This window comes from Macaca nemestrina, chromosome 3 (genome assembly GCF_043159975.1).
Source record: "Macaca nemestrina isolate mMacNem1 chromosome 3, mMacNem.hap1, whole genome shotgun sequence".
NCBI lineage: Eukaryota > Metazoa > Chordata > Mammalia > Primates > Cercopithecidae > Macaca > Macaca nemestrina.
The window spans coordinates 33,833,868-33,860,656 of NC_092127.1; the positions used below are offsets into that span (position 1 = coordinate 33,833,868).

General features: G+C 35.8%; 1 protein-coding gene across 1 annotated transcript in view; it reads left to right on the forward strand.

The window, feature by feature from the left end:
• Positions 1-26,451, forward strand: part of LOC105488613 (acid sensing ion channel subunit family member 5) — a 36,526-nt gene extending 10,075 nt beyond the window's left edge. Inside the window, exons 3-10 of the mRNA XM_011752836.2 lie at positions 1,865-2,102; positions 3,810-3,935; positions 12,313-12,462; positions 13,794-13,941; positions 17,183-17,239; positions 19,157-19,325; positions 24,094-24,185; positions 25,976-26,451. Coding sequence (XP_011751138.2) covers positions 1,865-2,102; positions 3,810-3,935; positions 12,313-12,462; positions 13,794-13,941; positions 17,183-17,239; positions 19,157-19,325; positions 24,094-24,185; positions 25,976-26,166 — 1,171 coding nt within the window. The 3' untranslated portion in view covers positions 26,167-26,451. The remainder of the gene's footprint in view (positions 1-1,864; positions 2,103-3,809; positions 3,936-12,312; positions 12,463-13,793; positions 13,942-17,182; positions 17,240-19,156; positions 19,326-24,093; positions 24,186-25,975) is intronic.
• Positions 26,452-26,789: the final 338 nt, after the last annotated feature.

Genomic DNA, 26,789 nt, shown 5'->3' on the forward strand with positions numbered 1-26,789 from the left:
AACATCCCAACCAGATACAGAGGCTTATTTATCATCATGAGATTACAGAAAGGATGTGGGCTCAGAACATTACTGAAAGCAGGTTTTAACAGCAAGACAGGTTATACAGGTTACAGTAGGGAGAAAGGAAGAGGCTTGCCTAGCAAACATGACCTTGTTATACAGATGATGATTTCTTCAGAGAGACAAGATGGCAAATGTTTCTTTTTAGACTTTTAAAAGTGTCAGAATCTCAATGTCTCCTATACCTAGCAAATGCCTAGCAAGAGGAGGCCTGGCTGTATTAATGGACGTTTTCTACAGATGCAAATTTTCCACAAAAAAGATAGCTTTGCAAGGTCACTTCCTTTAGCTGACCCTGCAGCAGCCATTTCAAAATATGTCAAAAAATATATTTTAGAGTAAATATTTTTATTTTCTTCTCTCTTTATATGTACATATATACACACATATAGATATATATATTTATATATTAAATAAGATATATAATATAAAGGAAAATAGAAACAAAATCTGGGATACAAAAGAGGTTCAGGTATAACATACGAACCACATACCCCATATACTTACCAAGAGTGGAATATACATTCCGTTCTATGCTTTTAGCAGTCAATTTAAAGAGAGAGCATTTGTTCAGTTTCAAAATTTATAATATCCAAAATATGAAAGTCCTGATCATGTTTGTAAAGGAATGGAAGGCATGCAAATAAAGAACTATATGGAATGCAAAACAAAATTGCCCCACAAGATAAGAGAATTAGAAAGTGATACAGTCGTTAAGTTAAATAGATTACTTCTGCTTTGGTGGCCAGAATGAATCATTTATTTAATAAGTGCTTACCTAACACTCACTATATTCCAGGCAGCTATCTAAAAGTTTTAAGAAAAACAATTAATGTAATCATTAAAACAACACTTTGAGGTAGGTTATATTAATATATACAGATTTTACAAGAGAGGAAACTTAAGTCACAGGGAAATGAAAACAATTAGCTAAGTCATAGCATTAAACGACTGTAACAATTAGAACCTAGCTGGAGAAACGGGATCACCATAATGACAGAATAAAGGGCTTTTTTCTAGGGATTAAGCCCCACTTCGTTGCAGGAGCTGGTTAAGCAGTCTTTGTACGGTCTTTCGCCTGTTCCTAGTTCTGGGGCTGAAGTAAGCAGGGCTAGCAGGAAGGGAAAATGGATATGAAGTTGGGGAAACAAATACAAGCTCAAAATGTAGGTCTCTTTTTCACTACCTCCAATCTTGATGGTGTGAATGACCTGCAGGATAGTTGTCATCTTTACCAGGTTGCACTCTTACCTAACCCAGTATTTGAAGAAGCTGAAGGAAAAGATCACAAAGGAGCTGGAGGAGCTGTGGTCCCGGCTGCTGCCCAATACCAGCAAGTTGAGTCAGCAGATGGATTGCAGTGTGGGTGAGCTACCACAGCTCCTGCACGACAGTGAAATTCATATATATACAAGGATGGGGATGCTGGGAAATGCAGTTATAATTTAGCTAAGCTGACACAGGACAAGGCCACACACAGGAAATCTGGCTTCTAAATGCATTTTTAACAACTATACATTCCCACCTCTTCCTTTAAATTGAATCTTGAAGATCCATTAGGTGTAATCCAGATCAAGGTCTGGGGTATATTCTAGGTAAACGAAACTACATGTGCAAATAAAAGATTAATTGCACAATGGGTCAAAGACTTCTTAGGAATCAAATTTCGCTTAAATGTCTTGCAAATGAGGGAGAGTGTAAGAGATAAGAAGAAGCTAATAGAATCCCGATGTTGGTATCTCTCTTCTAGATAATTATATGTTTTCATTATTCTAACTATGGCCTTCATTCTTGCTAATAGGTTCCAAACAGATGCTGTAGCCAAATTTGGTGTTATTTTTTTCTTATGGCACATTGTATCTAAAGTCCTCCATCTTCGAGAAATTACTGCCAATTCCACTGGCTCTACAGAGGCTACTGATTTTGCTGCAAGTCACCAAAACTTCAGCATTGCAGAATTTATCAGGAACAAAGGTTTTTATCTTGACAACAGCACTTTGTTGGACTGTGATTTCTTTGGAAAGCCATGTAGCCCAAAGGTAACGATTTTCTATTCTTCAAATATAATCAAAGTGATAAGTTCCTTTACTACACTGTTTCACATTGAGCTCCCACGGCATTTACTCCCATGGTGAATCAATCCAAATTTCCTTACAGATTCTATTTCATTAGCTCAGCCTTATGATATTGGGGGTATGGAATACACATGAGACAAATTTCCTCTTTCAAGCAGTTAGATAAGGAAAGAGAAAAGAGAAAACTTGATTGCCTTTCTTGTAGTATAGTCTTTCCAAAAGAAAAACAAGTTAACAGGAGGATATTTTAAGTTTTTCTATTCATCAACAAACAACTTATTCCAACATAGTATTTTTATAATCACCAAATATCCATCACTCTGCTTATATGCTTATGGTATTGCATTAGAGACTATAGAAAATAAGAGGATCCCAGTGTTTAACTATGAAAAATTTATGTATTATTATTATATATTATATATAATAACTATTATATATTATATAATATACACTCACTCATAACAAATAGAAAACAAATACATAACTAATACAAAATCCTGTTATTGTTTATAAAGTTAATCTACATTTAAGATAAAATACTAGATATATCTGCAATCTATTAATAAATAACTACATAGGCAATTTGATGCCATATTTCCTGTATCAGCAATTCCATAGCCTGTGTTGTTAGGGGAGTCTAAGTAAACACAAATTCTTGGTTCTTGGATACAATTTCTTATGTTTTTGGTAGGCCACCTTAGCACACAATAAGCAGAAAAAAATGCCTGAGAGACATTTCACAGAGATGAGTTTCTGACCTAAACTCTTAACTTGGAAAGTAAGCTCTCTTATGCTGTTTTTATTCACCAACATGTTTAACTCACTACCAAGAAATTTCGTGTTAGAGAAATTTTTCAGTTGCATATTATAGAAACCCATTTCTGTTCTAGTAAACTGAAGACTAAAAGTAATGAATTGGCTTAATTAAGCGGAAACTCCAACAGTAGTTCTGGCTTCAGAAAAATGCTGAACCAATGGTCTCCAAGACTATCTTTAAGATTCTGACTTTGTTTCCATCTCATAATTCTGGTTGGCTTCTTTCTGTATGAGTTCTCCCCATCTCACCAAAATGGCTGCTGACTGCCCCTAGACTTTCATTATCAGAGTTTAGCACTCCAGTATCCACTTAATAACCTCACCGAAGACTCTGATTAGCTCTACTTGGGACACATATCAATTCTTGAACCAATCACTGAGGCAAGAAGGTGAGGTTTAAGTTTGGCCCAGCTTGTGTCCCATGCACACCTCTGTAGTGGCTGGAAAAAGAGGGTCAAAGGAGCAGGGTCGTATGATTGACTGCCACACTGTGACCATACAGGTCACAGAAGGCGGAGCTCCTCCAAGAAAGGATGCTGTAGTAGTGCTCCACAGGTAAAAACACATTTCCATATATCTTCAGGAAAATACAAAAAAAGTAATTTATGAAAATGTTTTAAATACATGCTTAATTTTATATAAAAATGTCTCCTTTAAATAATCACATGCAAGTTGACAAATGTATATTGCCAAAAGAAACTATCATTGAAAACACATATAAATCAGACTATTCTCTCTGATACTTCTGCAGTCTTGTTAGATATTTGTGCTTTTTTAAAAAGAAGTTATAGCAAACTTCAGAGGTGACAAAAATATCAAATTGATGATTTTTTTTGGTTCATTTACATATTGGAGGATTTTGGACATGTCTTCACTGAATATGGAAATTGTTTTACTTTTAATCATGGTGAAACTATCCAAGCAAAGAGAAAAGTGAGTGTCTCTGGAAGAGGCTTGAGCTTGCTCTTCAGTGTGAATCAGGTACTGAATTTTCTCCAGGTTCAAGACAAACAAGAATGGGTGGGGGTTCCAAAAATTTGATCAGACTATTGGTCCATATCAGATAGCTCCCATACATTGGATATTATTTCAGTTTTTGTTAATTTAGTCTAGACTCCTATGGATTTTATATAACTATTGGCTTAGAAATTAAACAGGCAAAATTTTGAGGCATAAACTGGAGATTTTTATTGACTTAAATTTTTGACTCCAGGGAATGTTCATGCCACAAAATAATGAAACCCAGAGATTCTAAGTTGCAATGTATGTAGCTATTTTAAGAGAACTCTGCATTTAACAATAATTTTAGAAATATGTTATTGTAAATATGACAACATGTTTTAGAAAGAAACTCTACATACACATTTAACAAACTATAGGATGTACATCTGGAAAAGTGATGGAAAACATCCTGGTTATATAAGGAATGTTATGTAAATAGATTCTGTACAAGCCCAGCTTTTGGAAAGTTGTAATTGACCTAATAAGTTCTAAGTGTTTAGCTCTGGGAGGCAGATGTTCAAACACCTAAGAAATGCAGTGGTGTTTTCTTCAAGGTTTCCTGGTATAGCTCCCACCCAAGATTAGTTAATTCTGACCTTTTGTCTTACATAACCACTCCTAGTATTACACATTTAAAGGCATTCTACTTCGTTATGATGGTTTTATAAAAGAGGATTCTAAAATGCTGATAAATTAAGTATCCAAAAATCATACAATTAATGACAAAGATGAAAAACAAACTTGGTGTTCCTGCATTCACCTCCCAATCCAAGTGAATCATGCCATTGGCTACTTTTAAAGAATTTCCAGTAATGTACTCTTCATAGCTTCCTTTTGTATCCCATTCAAGATATTTTTCTTTATATCCAAACATAACATTGAAAACTTTAATGCATGTACCTACCTATAGTTGTAATGTATTTGATTAATACTTTCGAGTCATTCAAATATTAGCCATAAGGTCAGTTCGAACATTATATTATAAATTTTTACAAACTAGAATTTTCCAAATATTTTTAGAATGCAATGAAAATCTACAAATTCAATGCAATGTTCTATAAGTAAATAACATTGAGATATTTCTCCAGACTAGATAGTTAAGTGTTTCTTAGAGGGTTACAAAAGGGCCAGGAGAAATAGACTTTTGAATTACAAATAGAATATTTAGTATGCTTATTATATGTAACTACATATGCAGTTGACTCATTCATAGACTATATTCTTTATACTCTTAAGCCTGTTCCTTCTCCTTATAGCCTAAAATTACAACTAATGACAAAGTCACCAGAAGTTTAGTCTTAAATTTCTTCATCTGACCTAAGATTTATTAAAAAGAACATTAGTGTTAAAGAAATAGTGTAAATCTTCACTTTTGATTTGAATTTTACATAAAGGCAGGGATTTTAATTGCAAAATGAAGAGGGCCAAATGATTTTCTAAGCAAATGAGTCAAAGAAAGCAGCCAAGAAGGAAGGAACTAGAAGGCAACTAGGTGAAGATAAGGCCAGAGGAAACAAGATCATTAACAGTAATTGTAAATACTTACCTGCACCTATCTAAGATGAAATGTGATCCATGGAAACCTATAGAGGTCTTGAGCAATGATTGTCAATCGGGAAAAATGATGAGGCAAGTCTCAATCATTTTAGGAAGTTTATTTGCCAAAGCTAAGAACAGGCACCAGTGACATAGCCTCAGGAAGTCCTGAGGTAGTCCAAGGTAGTCAGGGCACAGCTTGATTTTATACATTTTAGGAAGACATGAGATATCAATTATATCTAAGATGTACATTGGTTCCATCCAGAAAGGTTGGGACAACTCGAAGCAGGGAAGAGGCTTCAAGATCATAGGTAGGTGAGAGACAAATGGTTGCATTTTTTTTTTGAGTTTCTGATTGGCTTTTCCAAAGGAGGCAATCAGACTAAGCATCTGTCTCAGTGAGCAAAGGAATAACTTTGAATAGAATGGGAGGCAGCTCCCAGTTTCAAGGGGCCCAAGATAATCTCCTTTCCCATTCCACCACTCCATTTAAAAAAAATCTTCAGGAGAAAGCATTTTAGGAGAACATGAGTCTCTGGTCTCAGTTTTCATCTGATTTTCTCATGGTTAGGATGGTTTATTACTAGATGGGTAGGTCCCAAAAGTTTATTTATAGAAGATTGCAAAGTCTCATGTTCTATGAAGAGAAAATAGGGGGAGGAAGGGAGAAAAACAACAACAAACAAAAGAACAATCCTGGAAAAATTCATATAGTCCACATTACTTTGAAGTCTGTACATCAGTAGATAGGTATGAAAAGTGGCTATGTATGTAAATAGATTGCTGTTACTTTCTTCTAAAGTTTAAGTTGACAGGCTTCAGTTTGCAGGACGTTAAGAAAGCACAGCTTAGTTTTCAGGGACTCCAAATTAGGAAAAATGGGGGAAAAAAAGAAAAAAATTGAAAACACTATTTTGAAGGCTTGTAGCCAAAAAAAAAATTATTTGGTCCAAACTGTAGAAAAAAATAAAAACTGAAAAACACTGGGCAAGACTAGAATCTAACAACAGGTGTACTATAGTTTTGGAAACATAATTTTTCTCTCTTCTCTAATCCTAATTAAAGGATTAATTAGGACATAAAGTTTCACATTTTTGCTAAAGACAAATCATGTTAGAACTAGTTTACTTTATTTTATTTTGCCAAATTATTTGTATACAGTTCAGCAAGCATAGTTATTTTTTATATAGGCTTTTAAATTGCCTTTGGTGGAAATTTGTTCCATAGAAAGAATCTCAGATAAGACTTTTTAAAAGCCGAGTCCAGCCATGGATTTTTGCCATCAAGCATCTATGAGTTGGGTGAATTTCCTCTCCACTTGAGGTTCCAAGATAAACCTGGAGCTTCTGGGCCTGTCAGAAAGTGACATTCTTTACTTACCACAGGTCAGAAACCCTCTACAGAGACTTTGTACACAAAATATGAGGTCAGTTTTTCCAAGGACATTATTGGTTTCATAAGCCAAGTTTGAGTCCTTAAAGGAAAGCACACCATTCCAGTAAAAGCCTTGGTAAAATAACCAGTTTCCCCAATTGTGTCCTGTTACAAATGAAAACAGATTCTTATTGCACTTATGCAAATAACTGTATCAGCACAAGTTAAGAATACTCACAAATAGTTTCCAAATTCTGGAGAAATCAGGCAGAGAGAATTAACTGTGCTCCACATTTTGTTCATAGGAGTATACTAAATTGTTAAAAGCTGTCAGTAGCTCAAAATAAAAGTTTTAAGACTCTGAAAAACAAAACAAAGGATCAGCAAACATTTTAAGTAAAAAGTCAAAAAGATTATTTGAGTCCATGCAGTTCATTCCTGTTCTGCTTAATACTCATGAACATTTTAGCTCTCCATGAGTACTGAAAGTTTTTCCTCTTTTCTGATGTTACAACCTCCAAAGTTATCAGAAACCTGCATTTAAGGGCACCTGTTAGAGTTTTATAGCTGATTATAAAAACACCTTCTAACAAGGACCAAAACATGTGAACAATTGTCTTTGGATGAAAAAATTTTCTAGAGCAGACATAGTCAAAGACACAATTGACAAGGAAATTTGTTACCTTGGTGGTAAACAATAATTTTAGCATAACGATTATGATTATTATTGATAATGTACACTAAGTCATATCAGAATTACAGGCCTTTCCATTAATTCTGGAACACATACCAATAACATTTATATGCAGCCCAATGAAAACTAAACACAATTTCATATTTGACAATGCTTCCTGTGTAATTTTTATACCAAGTAAGCCAAATTATGTCATTTTTGGACTTTAGGGAAACTAATATCTTAAAGGATTAATTAGGTCAGAAAAAGACATTTATTATTTGATTTTAGAAAGATCATCAAATATCAAAAGTTTAAAACACTTGATATTATGAAATAGGATTACAGGTCATTGTAAAGTCATTCATTTAACCAAAGTGATAACTCAAGAATTTTTTTTTAAAAAAAGAAAAAAGCTTCATTCTTTGAGAGAGGAGACTTAATTTTCCAAATAAGAAGCCTTAATAAAAACAGCATGAAGCCATTAAATTTGTTTTTCAAAATTTTGTAAACAATCTATAAAATTTAATCTTGACCATAAAATATAACTTCCATAAGCCTTTTATAACCTTTATGACCTTTATTAAGTAGTTAGTTAATGCTTCAAGAAAACCTTGTTAATCTGACACAGGAGTCAATATGCTGGTCTTGAATCATTGTGCCTTTGATGTTCATGATTAATTTATAGAGAAACTGAACTTATTTTGTCTCTTAATGTCACCCATTGCAATCTCACATGCCCACTTCTTCCTCAATGGCACATGGCCTTGAGGAGTTGAATGGCTTTAATTTCTGGCCCTATGTCTCAAAAATGCATTTTATTTATTTATTTATTTATTTTTTATTGAGACAGAGTTTCACTCTATCACCCAAACTGGAGTGCTGGAGTGCAGTAGCATGATCTTGGCTCACTGCAGCTTCTGCTGAATGGGTTCAAGTGATTCTCATGCCTCAGCCTCCCAAGTAGCTGGGACTACAGGCATGCACCACCATGCTTAGCTAATTTTTTGTGTTTTTAGTAGAGGTGAGGCTTCACCATGTTGGCCAGGCTGGTCTGGAACTCCTGACCTCAGGTGAACCACCTGCTCAGCCTCCCTAGGTGCTGGGATTACAGGTGTGAGTTCCTGTGCTGGCCAGGAATGCATTTTATTTTGATTGGAGTCTGCTATGGGGCCTGAAGATGAGGCTTTAATTGCTGTTAGTGTTTAAGATTTAGTAGGACTTGGTGTCCTTTTTAGACCCTGGAGTCAAAGCCCTGTAACTTAATGTCACAAGGACTATAAAAGCACATACAGGAAGATACATGGATGTAATAACCTTAATTTAAAAAAAAATTATCTCAGTGTTTTTCTTAAGCAAACCAAAACTTAATAATAATGTGACAACTGATCATATTAAAGTTTTTGGTTTTTTTAAAAATTAAATCTTTATTGTGACTTCCACTGACTATTAATGACATGCTTGGACTTTCTGGCTTGTCCTGAACACCTCTCCTTTCTTAAACAACCAGTCATTTTATTTTAGGACTAAATTTACCATATTATTTCTCTTTAAGCTGTCTTACCACAAAAAAACCTCTTTATTTTTATAATTTTCTTTACATCCCTTTTTGTTTCCTTGTTCTTTATAAATTGTGTTATACATAACCTTTAGATAAGCTTTAAATTAGACAAGATTTGTTTATCTTTATTTAAAAAGGACACACTTCTTTTTAGCAAGACTGTTTTTCTATAATATATATTTATTGGAAAATACTCACATAATGACATATCTATTATTAAATTAACATAACTTTATATTCTAAATTATGATAACTTTTCTGCAAGTATTTATCCCTTACCTATTTTATTTTAATTGTTCACTTAGATTATTTATGAAAACTGCAACAGTCATGATTTAAAGTTATGAAACTGCCATTGCAAAAATATAACTGAGGCAGTAAAAAAGATATGACCTAACTGACTGCATCTTGCTTCTAACCTCCAAGCTGTCCTTGTTCATTCCTGGACTTTGGGAGGAACTTAGTTCATTGTTTAGCTTTGAAACAAAGACAATAGCAGTCCTTTCCACAACAAACCTCCTTACTGCCTGTGGAATAGGCTGCCTAAAGTTACAAGATTGGAAATTATGGTAATCTTAGAAAATTTAAGCTGCAGCTATTTTCATTAAACCAATATCAATATCTTATTTATTAAAAACTGCATAAGCAGCAATCATTCTGTTTGGGGCTAGGTTTATAGTTTTGTAAACTCTCTGCCAAATTTTGACATTTTATAGTGTTTGGCAGGGATAAGTTGAAATTGCCTGATTAATAAATATAAACAAAAAAATTATGCTGGCAATTCTTAAGACATTTCTGATATTACTTTACCAGTAATTTTAAAGCTGGTTTTTTTTAATTAAATATTTTACTTAAGTTACATAAACTTGAAAAATAATTCGACTATTCTTTTCTTTTTTCCTGATAAAATATTTGATTTAAACACTTTTATTTTTCTTTAAGCCAATTAATTAGAGCCCTTTTATATATTTTCTGTAGTGAAACACTGTGTACATGACATATAAATACATAGACATGTTAGGTATGCCAATAAAGGTACATTTTATAGATTCATAAATATCCTTTAATTATTTTTTTCCTATCTTAGACTTTCAGATTCTTGATAACCTGTTTTGCAACCCTAGGCAGTTTTTAGCTAAATAGCCTTAAATTTGCTTATTAAATGAAACAACTCAGTTGACAATAAAATAGCAAACTTTATATCATAAGGTACAGAGAGAAAAAGTCTGTTGGTGGTAGAGGGAGATGCTTTTAATTTTCTTTGAGCCAAATCTAACCTAAACTTATAGAACTCTACCATAGTATTGTATAACAAGACCAGTTTTATTTAGATAGGGACTACCTATATTTTAACTGGCTCTCTAAGCTCTGAGCAGAGCTTACATTGAATCCTGGGTCTCCAAAAAAGGGTAGAATTATTTTGAGGTTAGACCATGTGATGCTTTTACAGTGCGCTTATTTTTTTTTTTTAACAAAGACATTTCTGAGTGTCTAAATTACACTCCTCATTAAAAACCCAAGAGAAGCCTCTGTTGCAATAACTATTTTAGTTAAAAGGTCAGATGAAAACAGAATTCAGTCAACTGAAGGAAAAAAAAACAGAAACAAAAAAAAAACTTTTGCTCAAAAAAATAGACAAAGTCTTAGGAGAGAAAAACAAAAAAACCCAAAAACCTGAAGGTCTTTTAAATACAAACATGCACCCATGCACACATACACACACACATCTTGGATGTTAACCTTTAATTTAGTTGACTTTGAACCATTGAGCTCCTTTAAAAAAATTCTTTTTAGATCTCATTACCATATTTCAGCTAGGACAAAATGCTGCTATTTCAGAAGTACAGCCATTGCTCTTTCAGTTTGGTCTGGCTGATAAAAAGGTGACTTTGTTATGTAAATAAAGCCCCTTTAGTAGTCAAAATCAAAAATCTTTCCTTTTTTTTTTTTCCCCTTTTGATTGCTATTTTCTTTCCACTTCAGAGGCCTTGTTCCCCATAATTTAGAGTTCCCCTTTGGATTTAACCAAGTTGGGACGTGCATTGGACCCAAAATGTGCTGCTAACAGACCTAGCTTTTCAGGGCTGTTACCCCCTGAACCAGATTGGTCCTCTTGTGTTGCAGCTCCCTAGCACAGTGTGTCAGGGGCTCAAGATGCAGGAGGGGTCGGCTCCTACTATGCACCTGCCAGCTGAGATTAGACCCTAAGTATATTCTTCTAAGGGGGATACTTATTTAGAGCCACTACACATTTTAGGGAGCATTCCTCCCAGACACCCCCATGTGATTCTCAGTCACCTGAGAATGCCCCAAAAGGCTTAGAGGAGCAAGGTGCTCTATTTCTTTGGAGTGGAAAATTCCATACTCATGAGTTAGAGGATTCTGAGTTGGTCAAATCCAATGAGAGGAAGAACCAAAACACATACACGAACCCAACAAGACAGAAACAAACAACAAAACAGTTAAGCAAAACTAACAATGATAACACAAATTATATGATTTCTGAGCGCTCTAAGTTTAAGCAGAAATTAATACCAGCTGGTTGTTAATGCTAACTTTAGTTCTTTAAAAAGAATTTGCAAGAAAGAATCCCAAACCAGTTTTCTCACCTAGTGATGGCGACCAAGCTGAAAACTGCTCTCTGCCGATGCGGAAGCCGACAGGTTCACTTTCCTTGATGGAAGCGAGTGGAAACTTCCACAACAAAAGGAGTTTTTTTTTTTTTTTTGAACAGCGAATGAACCTCAGACCCCCAAATGAAAAACAATGGATGATCAGGGATCCCTGGAGGAAAGAATTCCTGGACTTCAGCAATCATCCTATTGGTTTGGGCTATAAGGTGCCCAAGCTGGTACCAAGCACCGATAGGCTAGCTGCTGCGGGCCAGGTTGCCTTCACTCAGGATCCCTTTGTGGTTACCAGATGTCAATCAAGAAAAATAATGAGACAAGCCTCAATTATTTCAGGACTGCCCTGAGTAGACCCCAGCTTGAAGGAACCCAAGATATTTTCCTTTCACAGATTCAACCACTAAAGTATGTCTTAGATGTTTAATTTTCACACACTTTAGACAAAAAGAGGTTGAAATATAACATAAAATATTTAGGATTAGTCAAATGCTATCATGAGATGATAAAACGAAATCCTAAACTTGTATAGAACTGATATAGTCAATTTGCAATTTGGGCAAAAACATATTTTTGTTTCAGGAGACATTCACTGATAACCCAGGCCTTGGTTTCGTTGATGCTGGGATCATCTTTGCTATCCATTCACCAAAGACGGTGCCACAGTTTGATGGATTAGGCTTGTTGTCACCTGTGGGAATGCACACAAGGGTAACCATCCGCCAAGTGAAGGTAAATACTGCAGAGAAGTCGAGTCTGAGGAAATTAGGTGGGGTAGTGAATGCATCAAACACATAAGTAATGCTTTTCACTAGAAATTCCTTTCTCCCATACCTGTAAAACACCATTAGAAATTCCAAAATTTCATTTCAGATCCTTTTCCTTTATCTGAAGGTACATGATTAGTGGAAACAGAAACTATATAAGTGAAAGCTGGGAAGCCTATCAAATCCAAAGTAACTTTACATTTCATTAGAAATGGAAAGGGTCATTAAGTATAAAAAGGTACCTAAGTTGCTGAGCCATGATTCTTCAATGAGACTATCTGGGAAGGAGAAAATTAGTGGGAAAAGCAGGAATCTTGGAGTCAGGCTGGTCTGGTAGGTTTCTGTTTGCCAGCCACTTACTTGCTCAGTAACTTTGTTTAACTAGCTTCCTGAATTTGCATCTCCTTTCTGCACAAATGGGACAGGGGTAATATTTTCCTTTCATAGTAAGGAAGTTTAAGTGAAGTACTGCAAAGAAAGCACTTATCATTGATAGACACAAGAGACAGCCAACGGCCCCTGGTGAAACTCCACCTTCAAGTCTAAAACAGTCTGAAGGCTGAAAAACTAGACTGCTTGTCTCAGATGAAGTCTGCCCTTTCCCACCTGATTCTTTCTGAAAAATGCCCACCTGCACATTGGGAGGAAGGGGTGGAGCCTTAGGAAGTTTACACTGTTTGCAGTGGGGAGGAGCCTGGCCTCTCCTGTATCTGTGTGGTGACCACAGATTCAATCTGTGAGGTGGGAAACCTACCAGCAAGACTCTCTCTCACTTAGCTGAGAGTCATTTTCTTTTCCTTTTTACCCAATAAATTCCATTTCCTTACCCTTCTATGTGTCTGTGAGCCTCATGTTTCCTGGTCATGTGACAAGAGCTCAGTTTTAGCTGAACTAAGGAGAAAGTTCTGCAACACCATGTTGCCTGGCACATAATGGTTGCTTGTTAAAGGATCTTTTTAAAATGTGATTTTGGTTGCTGTTTTGTAGGTGAGCTGATTACTACACTAATATAACATTTACGTAAGTGATCTTTTTTTCCTTATATGAGTTGATTTTTAGAATACTCAGTGTGTCTGACTTTGTTAATTCACATTTGGGATATATGTTTAAGGATCACTATTATACTTAGCTTCAGGGAATTTCAGGTCAATAGAGTAGGCAAAATAGACAAATGTAACCAATTTTGGTTTTGGAAATCCAAGAGCTCTGAGAGTAAAATAAAAATGTGTATCAGCTTCTTGATGGAAAAATTGATGTAAATAAATCTCCTGAACCAAGTATTTATCTTACCTTAAGACAGTTCATCAAGAATACCCTTGGGGAGAATGCAATCCTAACATCAAGCTGCAGAATTTTAGCAACTACAGCACTTCCGGTTGCTTGAAGGAATGCAAAGCCCAGCACATAAAAAAGCAATGTGGATGTGTGCCTTTTCTTCTTCCTGGTAAATAAAGACTAACTGCCCCCTTACTTAACTAGACAGTTAAGTGTTTCTTACAGGGTTACAAAAGGTCTGGGAGGAATAGAGTATTGAAATACAAATGGAATATTAAGTATTATTAAATGTAATTACAGATGCTGCTAACCCATTCACAGAAAATTATTATATTCTTAAGCCTGTTCCTTCTCTTTGCAGCCTAAAATGACAACTAGTGACAAAGTCATCAGAAGTTCAGTCCTAAATTTCTTTGAATTTTATGTTTATATTTACTTAATTTGAAACATAGTAAATCAACATGTCACTAAATTGTTTTCCACTCTTATGAAATTCTACACTGGAAAATTATCCACTTGCCAAGTACAACTTCGACTGACAAGTTTTACATTATAAAATCATAGCAGAGATTTCTGGAAAAGAAAATTGTTTTATCAGGATGGGGCCCCAATACTTACTCCCAAAGGCTAAAATTTGATTGTCTCAAATATCTAAAACAGCACACCAAGTTTTTCTTAATTTTGAAAGAAAAATTAGATCATGGATATGTCTTACCAAGCCTGAAGATTTCACTGTTGCAAAGTTGTTTCCTTTGTGACTGTAAACTTACCTTCCGGGGCCTCCTTTTCATACAATTTGCAGCTTTTCCAGAACCATGGGTGAGAAGCAAGCATTCAAGGAAGCAATCGAGCAGGGTGAATAAGAGCCAGATCTCAACTAGGCCGCTCATGCCAGCTCCACAATTTCTCCCCTAGGTGATCTTGAACAAGTGACCTAACCTCTCTACTCTGCTGTCAAATGGAGGAGAGGATAAGAATTCCATCTTATAGGGTTGCTGTAAGAATGAAAGGGGTATGTAAGTGGCTCAAATAGTGCCTGGCACAGAATACAGTCTATATAAATGTCAGATATTTTTATTCAGGTCTCTTACATCCCCCTCCCACAGCATATCTAGAAAGATATATTGTAACACAATCTACCTGCCAAAATATTGTAACTGCCCAACGGGCTCACTTTGCCTGCTGCCTAGACAGAACTGATTTATCAAGACAAAGGAATTGCAATAGAGAAAAACTAATTCATGCAGAGCTGCGTGCGGGAGGCTGGAGTTTTATTATGACTCAAATCAGTCTCCCTGAGTATTCTGAGATCAGAGTTTTAAGGATAATTTGGTGGGAAGGGGACCAGTGAACCAGTGAATCAGGGATTCTGATTGGTCAGATCAGAGGTGAAATGATATGGAGTTGAAGGTGTCTTTTTGCGCTGAGTCAATTCCTGGGTAGGGGTCACAAAACCAGATAGGCCAGATTTTTTATCTGAGTGGTTCCAGCTGATCATTGGAGGCAGGGTCTGCAACATATCTCAAGCACTGATCTTAGCTTTTATAATAGTAATGTTATCACTAGAAGCAATTTGGGGAGGTTTAGAATCTTTCACCCTCCAGCTGCATGACTCCTAAACATAATTTCTAGTCTTGTGACTAATTTGTTAGCCCTACAAAGGCAGTCTAGTCCCCAGGCAGGAAGAGGGTTTGTTTTGGGAAAGGGCTGTTATTGTCTGTTTCAGAGCTAAACCATAAAAAACTAAGTTCCTCCCAAAGTTCAGCTAACGCCCAAGAATGAACAAGGACAGGTTGGAGGTTAGAAACAAGATGGAGTCAGTTACGTCAAATCTCTTTCACTGTAATCATTGTTTGAGATATAAATTTTGCAAACGTGGTTTCATTATTTTTCAGAGGTTTCCAGAATCATCACATCCTTCTTTCTAGTATCCAGATTATTGATCTCTGGCCCCTCCAAAAACTGCTGTTCTATGTAAAACTGCTGGCTCTGGCTTTGATTTCTCCTTCCTAATTTACTGGCAAAGTTACTGGAAAGAAGTCTGAATTGTTTCATGCAGAATAAGGTTTACAATTTTAAAATTTATTATTATTAAACAAAAGCCTACTGGCTAATGTGGACCAGAAACTAGGCAAGGTGCTACATAAAACACAAAGAATGATATCTGCATGATCTTTAAGATATATATCAAATGCATTCAGGAATATGATCTTATTTGGTTAGATTCTCACACATACCTTTAAGTCTACTGATATATGAATAAATGGAAGATTCTAAATGTTAAATGAATTCACTGAGGTAATTCCACTAACAATTTGAGGAAGCAATCTCCAAAATAGCTTTTCAGATATTGGTTATTTCCAAAATTTCATTGCTCTTTTTGTTTGTTTGTTTTTCTTTTTGTTTTCTTTTTTGTGTTCCATCTACCATCTTTGTTTTTTTTTTTTTTTTTTTCTGAATTGTTCTTTATAATGGAAGAAATATTATTGCCAGAGCAAGAAATAATTCAGAAAAATGAGGCTTTTTCCTAACTCAGTGTTGGAGGTAGATTTTTTAAACTTATTTTATTTTATTCATAAAGAGCACTTCCTTATAGTTAGTTAAACATTCCACAAATTGTCCACACATTGTAAGTGGACAATCTCGTTTGGTTATTTTTAAGATTACTGACTAAACATTGTGGCTAACTGCTGAGCCACATGGACTATAGCAATAGACAAATATTGTGTTAAGGCTAAGCGACTAAGGCTTTAGAATCAGCCCTAGGAGTAAACCCAGCTCTGATACATAGTGATTTTACTATATATCTGACAATCTGACAATCTAGAGTAGGTGCTTAACAAATATTGGTACTTACCTGCCCCCCTCCCATCCTACCTCTGGAATGGCAGTCTATCAGGAATGTGTGTGTGTGTGCGTGTGTGTGTGTGTGTAAATGGATAGAGGGAGCAGGATGGAAGATATACAGAATGTGCCAAAGTTCCCCTAACTGTGTGGTCTTGAGCAAGCCACTTTCTGAGGCTTAGTTTCTTTATCTGTAAAATGAAGATTCTCATATCGCAGGATTGTGAACAGCGTCAAATGAGATGACAACTGTGAACATAATTTTAAATTTGGAAACTACTCACATTTTAAAATTATTATTCCCACTTAAAGATTTTAGAATAATGTAGACAGACGGAAAGAGGTATGGAAAGAAATGAAAGCATTATTCTTCCTCCCAACACATATTTTCACTGAATACTAACTTGATTCCATAGTTTTGCTTATGAAAGAATAAATGCTCATATAGATGAATGGGTGTGTGGATGAATGGATGGACAGATGTAGGTAAGAAAGGTATTTTTGTCATTAGATCACTTATTTTACAAAATGTAAAGTCTCTATATGTTACACTTATTATTTTTAAGGAAATGGGATAGAATGCGACCTACAAAAGTACTTCAACTGTGTTTCTCCTGTACTTGGTAAGTGCTTAATTTACTTTTGTTTTCAGGATTTATATTAAAGTTGCTCAAAGTAATACAAGACATTAAGTCAAACTATGGATAGCCCAGAAATTAAGCAGAATATAGTACATACGAGAAGATCTTTTTGTAAGTGTTCTTAAATAGTAGCTAACAAACACAGGCAGTACACACAAACAAACAAAAACCCTCTGATACTAAGACACATCTGAATTTTCAAATTTTGTTCTTTTTTATAATCAAAATTTCCTAGTTGTTTTTTTATTGTTCCACAAATAAAACATGTTTATTGTGAATAGTTAAAATACTACAGAATAGAAAGGAAATCACGTAAAAATAAGTAGAAATTTTATTACTGAGAATTCCTCTCACTGTTTGGGAGTAATCTTTCATTCATTCATTTCATTGTATGTACATGGCATATAAAATTTTTTCATAAATGTAATTATAACTGTACATGCCATATTTATTGGGGGCAAGTTGTTATTAAAGAGCCCACTCTTTTTTTTTTTTTTGCTTTTACCTTAACCTGGAACAATTGCTAACACTTTAGTATATCCTACCATCACTTTCTCCACATACACATCTCCATATCACTTGAAGTCATGGGTTGTTTTATGAAAACAGAATCCCAGTATATACCCTTCTACACAACTTGCTTTTCTAACCCATTGTGGAAATATCTCCAGGATAGCAGGAATAGATTGAAAAGGTTCTTTTCAATGGTTGTAAAATATTTCAAGGTATGGCTATAGGTAGAAGGAATCTTTTTTTATGTAGACCACAGACTGAGCATGCAAAAGCCATATTACTAACCAATAGACTTGAAATGATGTTGCCAGATTTCTTCTGATTCCTTATCCCTGTTGGAGGCTGGAGGGAGAGCTTGGAGAAAAAAACCATGCATGCAGTTCAGCAGGGACTGTTGTGGGATAAGGGGGTCAGAAGAGTGTGTGTGTTTGTGTGTGTGAGAGAGTATTATGTACATGAGAGTATATGTATGTAAGTGTGTGTGTGTGTGTATGTGTGTGTGAGCTTATGTGTGTATGGGATTGTGTGAGTGCATGTGAGTGTAGGGGAAGAGTGGTGGTCTTTACCAGCAATGCTAAAGAACTAGCAGATGCATGCAAAAGTTATCTCCCAGAGAAGTCAAAGTTAGAGTCTGAAAAACAAACCTAAAGTTTGTCAGTTACGGGGAGGTCTTGGTAAACAACTGGTTCATGAGAACAAAGGGTTTCAGTATCAAAACCAAAGGAAAAACAAGAACCTGAGTATCTAGCTTGGATGAGGAGCAGTGAGAATGGGCACTGGGACGTGGTCCAAAGGGAAGCTGGAGACAAACACTACCTGCTGCAGGGACTTTTTTCCAGTATGCGTTTGCGTGGATAGCCTGGTTGCTCTGAAGGAGCCAAGAGAGAACACTGAATGGAGAACCTCGGGGGTTGATTTGGAAGTGACCGGGCCAACAGAAATAAGAGACTGCAAATACCCAGGAGCACATTTCATACCACTGTATGTTGAGAGAAATCTGAAGATGTTTAGTGTAAACCTGAGACATTGGTTTGCAGGGTTGTTTGACTGTCCCTCTCAAAGTGACATGGGGTCACACACTTTCCATCTTTCTTCTGTCCAAATATCTGATATTTTACAGAAATAGACCCAGATACTTCCTGAAAATAATTTCTTAAATCCAGTAAAGATCCCAATCCAGTGACTCAATGAATTCAAAGATAAAAACTTCCAGGCCTTATATTGTGTCTCCTCTGCTACATTCAGAGTAACATATAAACACCATTTGTTGTTGGTAACCACTTTTTTTTTTAACATTGAAAGTGAAATGATAAACTTTATAAAACTATCCTACCCATGATGAAATATTTCTCTTCTCTGAATTCCCTGTCCTGATTTTCATTTCAGACCACATTGAACTTAAGGAGTTATGTACAGTGGGAACACATAACTCTAGCTGCCCTGTTTCTTGTGAAGAAACAGAATACCCTGCCACTATTTCTTATTCCTCTTTTCCAAGTCAAAAAGCTTTGAAATATCTTTCCAAGAAGTTGAATCAAAGCCGGAAATACATCAGGTAATCTTACTAGCTTTTTAAACTACTGATAATTAACATAGATTTTTTTTTCTTTATTGAAAACCCTCAAAGACTTAGGAAATGAAATTCTGATCAATCAAGGGAGGCAATAGCTTTTTTCACTGAACTAAAAATGAAACCATAGAATTTTAAAAGTAGATAAGATCGTATCGTTCAACTCCTTACTTTAATTGTGTGAAGAGGAAAATGATGCTTGTGTGAGTAATCTGCTCATGATCAAACCTTTATTGCCCAAACTGGGGAAAATAATAATGTTGACTGATAACAACGGATGCCTTAAAATGTGAAAATTTCCTACCTGTACGTTATACACTTTGAGTCTTCTAATAACTGTACAAGGTAGATGAAACAGAAATTAATATTCTATTTTTACAGAAGAGCAAACTGAAGGACATCGTATTTTAAGAAATGGTTCTGTGAAGGTAGTCAGGGGCCCAGAAAGAAGTTATGCCCAAGAACTTTGATGCTGGTCCCCATGTCTTTGCAACCCAGATACATGATTCCATGTTCCCTGATTAACTGAGAATTAAATTAGTCCTCTTTCTGCTATACCATACTGCCTCTTAAAAATTACAAATCAAACTTCATAAATAACTCTTTGTTTTTTAACAGGGAAGCAACTTTAGCATTTCTCTGTGTTTCTTCTTTGTAGTTTTAGGACTAGGACATGAAGCAGCAATATATATAGTATACTGGTGTTTGTAGTTATATCTATTAAAATAAAAATATGTTAACTAACTTAAGGTACATTTTCATAGATGTGTACATAATTTGGAAAGCATGCTTTGATTCCAATGTTAGCCTTGTACTTACTTTAATAAAATAAAAAAAAAATATTCCCATGTAAACACCAAGATAATAAAGTGGTCTTTACAGATCAGAAAGAAAAAGGATTTTCATCAAAACAGGGCTAATGGAGTGATTCCAAACAGCAGATAAAATGATAAACAGCTGTAAAATGTACAATTATGTTTGTTTACACTTCCAACTCCAGCACAGACATCTATTTATATATTTTGTTTTAATGTGGGAAACTGATTTGCTTTTAATATTGTTCCTGATATATTTAAATATGACTCAGAAGAACATTTCGTGTGTCTTTTGGTTGATGGAAATCTCCTGAGTTTCATAATTATTTAATATGCAGAGAAAGTAGGCATGATTTTGGAGACATACTGGTGAATCAGAAAAGAAAGCCATGTATGAAACAAGAGGATCTTAGGGAATGCTGTGTTTTTCTTTTTTCCCCCCCAAAAACTCAGATTGTTCTTGAAACAGGAGAGTTCTCTGATTTCCCCTTGCAGAATGTGCAGAAGGGGTGTGGCTTGCCTGTTCGGTGTCCTCTCAGCTCAAACTCCTATGGAGAGCATGCAGAGGGGCAGGTGCAGAGGCCAGGGGAGCGCTTTGGGCTCCTGTCCTATGATAGTGTCTAGGGGTGGGTGCCTGCAACCCTAGGGTTGCAAAGCTCTTTCAGCTTTGCTGTCTACAGATGGCTGGAGGTTTAATCAACTCAATGGACCCTCTGCCTTATCGTAAAGGCAAGGGCCAGTGTGACAGCCTTCTGTATCCCAAGCTCTTGCCCAGTGTCCCAGAAGAATCGGATTACACACGGGCTCGAAGGATGAGTGCAAGATTTTATTGTGTAGTGGAGGTGGCTCTCATTGAGATGGACCAGGAGCCAGAAGGAGGGATGGAGTGGGATTGCGATCTTTGCGTGGAAGCAGGCAGCCGATGGCTAGACTCTTCTCTCTACACCCCTGGCTGAATTCCCCTTGGTGTTCAGATGTGCCTCCTCTTCTCTCTTTCTCTGCCGCATCATTTTGCCATCACTGGTTTGTTGATCTGCTGGTCTGCTGTTATCTTCTGGAGCTTGGGGTTTGGGTTTCATATGGAGGCAGGATAAGGAGTGTAGTAGGCCAAAAGGCAACTTTTTGGGTACAAAAACAGAAATGCCTGTTCTCATTTAGAGCCACTTTATCCAGGCCTGAGGGTGGGCCTTTGCTAGGGAACTGCCCTCTTCTACCCAGTATTTTTCTGTTTCCTGTCCATATAATTATGAATAGTTCTCCAATTAATCTTATCACATAATGTACATGTAGGGACCTTACATGGTTTCAAATAGTGGAGGCCATTACCAGGAAGACTAAGGTGAGCAGCTGAACAAAGGTGGCTGGATTCAGGGATTGTTCAGCTCCTACATAGAGACAGTTAGAAGTCACACATATAATTAAATAACTGGTTTGTGCAAAGGTACTGGAAATCAGAGAGTGGTAAATCAGAAAACAGAAATGCAGTTTGTCAGGACGGCAAATGTGAAATATTAGCAGCAGTCATTTTAAAAGAAGCAACCCCTAACTTAATCATGAAGCTGCATGTGTGTCTTCCTGGGACAGAAATAAATGCTACTTCATGGTCAATCCAGGGCCTCACGAGGCTGCTGCTGGACCTCAAAATGTTGAGAGGCTTAGCTTCACCGTAGCAGGCAGTGTGGAGTTTACCGTTGAAGATAAGGGTAAATTGTGTCTGAAGTTAGGCCAACCTCATCAGTAAAACAAGTGAATTTTTAAAATTGTTCTGTTTGAACTTAACAAATTTTGAAATAAAAATTGTATAAAATTATTTCCTTTATGCCAAATTAATTAATTCCCCTAATGTAGCACTCCTGTTCAAGCATCTGGAAGCTCTTTAAAAACTATCTTGTGATAGAATAAAAAATTTAGTTTTTATTTTATAATTGTGCCTCTCCTGACACAAACAAATATTTTTGGAGTTAAATCCTGTTAAATCTTGAACAACTTCACTATTGCCATGAGGCACAGATTCAGTGAGACACAAACGATTGGACTAAACAACTGCCTGAGAGAAGTTGAGCAAATATCACAATATTTTTGCAGGGGAATAATTTATCTTCTCTCAAAATCGCAGGTGGATAATGCTTGGAAATGATTATGAATGTTGTGCTTGGGAAATTAAACAATATTATCAGTGCACATGCAAATTAGGAGCACAGTGGAGGCCAAAGAGATTGGAATATTACTAAAATTTCTGGACTTCCTAGACAACTTTATTATTTCCATTACTTTGGGAACTGGTTTATCATTTGTAAATATTACTTCAGTCCCTGATTATCTACTTAAACATAGTACATTCTCCTGTTACTCAGGGTTAAACCAGTGGAAATTAAGTAAACATATTAATGATATATTTTGAATTAAGCATATTTGTAATTATTGATTTCAAAAATTGTAAACATGAAGGAGAGTGATTTACAGCCATGTTCCTTAGGTGTGTTAAAGATCACCACATAATTTAGGAAACCCTGCTGATAGTATCCATTCTTAATGGATACTATTATTATTATTGACATTTTAAAATCAGAAGGTGCTTGGTTTCAGATTCAGCTTATAACACTGAGAGGGTAATATTGATCCATTCATTTATTGGTTTTCATCTTTAATTTGCTCCCTTATTTGTCCATTTTACATATAGCTAAGGAACAACCTATTATTTGTTAAGATTCAGGAGTAGTCTAAGCATTAGGGATACCTCAGTGTACAACAGACAAAAATCCTGCCTTGCTGCACTTCTGTCCACTGGGATGGAAATGGGTGATCACTGTATGTAGTCTTGTCGGATGGTATAAAGCACTGTGAGGCAGTGGCAGCAGAAAAGCAGTCTGGGGAAGCCAGGGTCAGGGAGGGTTGTTCTCAGGTCTGTGGATTATTGTCATGAAAGTCCTTCCTGACAATACTTGTTGAAGTGGGGGTGCATTAAAGTTGGAAACAGAAAGACCAGTTAGCAAGCTATTGCAAAAATCCAGGTGAGAGGTCATGAAGGCTTGGGCAAAGGTGGTAGCTTTGAATGGGGTGAGAGGTCATAGGAGTCCAGATATATTTTGAAGGTAACACAAAAAATGGGATTTCCTGATGAACTGGCTATGGAGTGTGAAAATTTACACTATAAATAAGGGAAATGTGAAGGATTTGACTTGGAACATGCTAAAGTTGGAACATCTGTTGGACATCCAAGTAGAAATATAAGAATGAACTTAATATATTATTGAAGTTCAAGGTAGGGGTCTGGGCTGGAGATGGAGAAAGTGAGGGCTTCCAAGACCATGTAACGAGCTATTAATATCATTTTAAAAGATGTTTAGCCACTCTGGTCACGTATAAAGATTTGAAACAGACATTAAGAAAACAGAGTCTTTGCCTAAGTATACTAATGACATATAGTTAATAATTAGTATTCATCGAACACCCAATATACGTCAGGCTCTGTGTCAATTTTGCACATACATAATTTAATTTCACCTCACTACCACTCTGTGAGCACAACTCTAAAATCCTGACTACTCATGAGGAAACCATGACTCAAAAAATACAACATGATTTCTTGAAGGTCGTGTAAGTAACAAAAGACAGAACCAAGATTTGAATGAAAATCAAACACACATTTAAATGTTTGTAAATACTTTATTCAGTAGATATTTACATTTAATGCCTTTTTCTAGTTTCTCAGGAATGAGGTACAGAAAAATTATTGGGGAAAATTATTTTTTCTTAAAAACCAACATGACAAAATGCCTTCTACATCCTGCTAATGGTGCCTAATATTAAAAACAATCCTGTGTCCAGTTTAACATTAAATAGCGCATAAAACAAAAATGAATATTACTTTTATTAGATGGGAATTAAAAGTAATGCTGACAATCTTAAGCTATATTAACTCTATCTTTTATCCCTAGAGAGAATCTTGTAAAAATTGAAATTAACTATAGTGACCTAAACTATAAGATAACCCAGCAGCAAAAGGCAGTGAGTGTGCCTGAGTTACTTGGTAAGTGTTATTTAATTGCTCCTTATCATTATTATTATTATTATTATTATTTATTGATACAGAGTCTCGCTGTGTCGCCCAGGCTGGAGTGTAGTGGCGTGATCTCGACTCACTGCAAGCTCTGCCTCCCGGGTTCACGCCATTCTCCTGCCTCAGCCTCCTGAGTAGCTGGGGCTACAGGCGCCCGCCACCACGACCAGCTAATTTTTTGTATTTTTAGTGGAGATGGGTGTCACCATGTTAGCCAGGATGGTCTCGATCTCCTGACCTCGTGATCTGCCCACCTCGTGGTCCACCCGCCTCGGCTTCCCAAAGTGCTGGGATTACAGGGGTGAGCCACCGCGCCTGGCCTAATTGCTCCTTATTTTTAAAAATTTTTATCAGTTTTTTTCTTTCATATTTAAGGTTTAGCTTATCAATGGAGGACAAGAATTCAATTAAACTTGTCATTCAGCTGCTATTTAAATTTGTCATATTTCCGCTCCCTAGAAAACACTGTACAACCTCACATGGACTTTTATAAAGAAAAGGCTGGTGGTGTTTCATCTCCACTCACACTCACATCACACTTTACCATTAGATCCCTCATCAAGTGACTCTTGTAGGATGTTTCATCTATCCTACACCTGGGTAAATGTCAGCCACCGCATACCTCCATACAGGGCTCTATCCCAGAGTGGCTTAAAAAGAAGAACCTGAGAAAGCAAAATTAGGCATTTCGTTTACAACCACTGCCTGCTCGCTTGCCTTCTCCACACAGTCCCTAATAAACATAGTGGCTGATTTTCTAGATCTCACCGCATCTTAGAGGAAGCCGTGTGGGAGACAGAAGAAGGCCTTAGACTCAGGCAAAAGTGACAGCAGTCAGACATTGCAGCTGAGACCCTGAATATGGAGGAAATATGTCAATTCGCCAAAGCTCTTGGAGAAGCCTATACTTCATTATCGCACTTTACAAAAACAGAATGGCCTAGGGCAATGAGAGAATGGTTAATAATGTAATCCCTTTACGAAAGCGGTGCTGGAGTAGTCAGATTCAGAGACAGAAAAGTAAAAGGGTTGTTGCCATGGGCCGAGAAGAGGAAGAATGAGGAGTTCAAGTTTAATGCATACAGTTTCAGTTAGGGAAGATGAAAACATCCTGGAAATAGATAAAGATAATGGAATGGCTGCATAACAATGTGAACGTACTTAATGCCACAGTACTGTATACTGTGGTTAGTATGGTAGTTTTTATGTTTTATATATTTTATCACAATAAAAAAGCACAAACAGTAAATATAAGCATCAATTTAAAAATATCAAAAAAGGCAATGTTGTGTTAATATTTTTTGGTTAAAACCAATATTATGAATGCATAAAAAGAAATACAGTTTTGACACTTGATGTCACAACTTGCTTGGAAATTAATTTTCTGGAAAACATCATCATCCAGTAGTGCCATCTGGATGACACTTTTCTGCTCTTCATTTAACGCCTAGAAATGAGTTTGTAATTATCTAGAATCTCTAATGAATTTACCTAGATTTTATATCCTCCAAAGTCTTAGAGTTATATGTTTGGAATCAGATTTTATGTTTGCTTTTCTTCTCTGCTTTTTATGATGATTTGTAGGAATATTGCTTTGATATTACCAATTGCTATTAACTTACTCATATCAAATGCTAAAATACAATTAACCAGTCTTCATCTCAGTTATGATGATATTTTGCTTCAACTAATTTAACTTCTGATAATATTTGTTTTTTATGAAAAATAATGACATTGAATCTTTACTGGTTTTATTACAGCAGATCTTGGTGGTCAGTTGGGTCTATTTTGTGGGGCCAGTCTGATCACGATCATAGAAATTATTGAGTATCTATTCACCAATTTCTACTGGATATGCATTTTCTTTTGGCTGAAGATACCTGAAATGACCCAGTGGACTCCTCCACCTCAGAATCATCTGGGAAATAAAAATAGGATAGAGGAGTGTTAATGGTCATTTAGAATAAAATAATTTGCTTTTCTCTTCATGATACCTTCAGATTTATCATGACTAATTCATTGTTATATCACTTTGCCATAGTTTCGAGAGTTCAATAAAAGCCATTAAAGATATATATCTCTTCATAAATATTTCTATTTGTCTTTATCTGCATGTATGTGTGTGTGTATATATATATGAAATAAATAGGAACTATGTTTGTCACCTTTGTGTTCCCTGCACCTAGAACAGTAAAGATTATGTAAAAGACATCTCATAAATGTTTTTCAATGAAAGAATATTGGTGTAGTGAAAAAAAGACATTATTTATGACTAAATATGCAAACTAGACCCAATAAACTATACATGAGGAAACAAAATATTTCTTTATTCAAGAAATGGTATGTATAATTTATGCTTTATAAAGTTTTAAAGAATTTTTATTTTCATTAAGATTCAACATACTTTTTTTTTTTCTATTTTATGTGGAGTGTTCTATTGTAAGTGACTTTTGGAGGGACAGAAATCTATGTTTCCCATACAGGTGGTACTTAACATCAATCTAGTTGAAAATAAAGTTATATGTATGCTATCTTGAAAGTGCATGGCATTTTCTCATTTTTTTCCCAAGTACT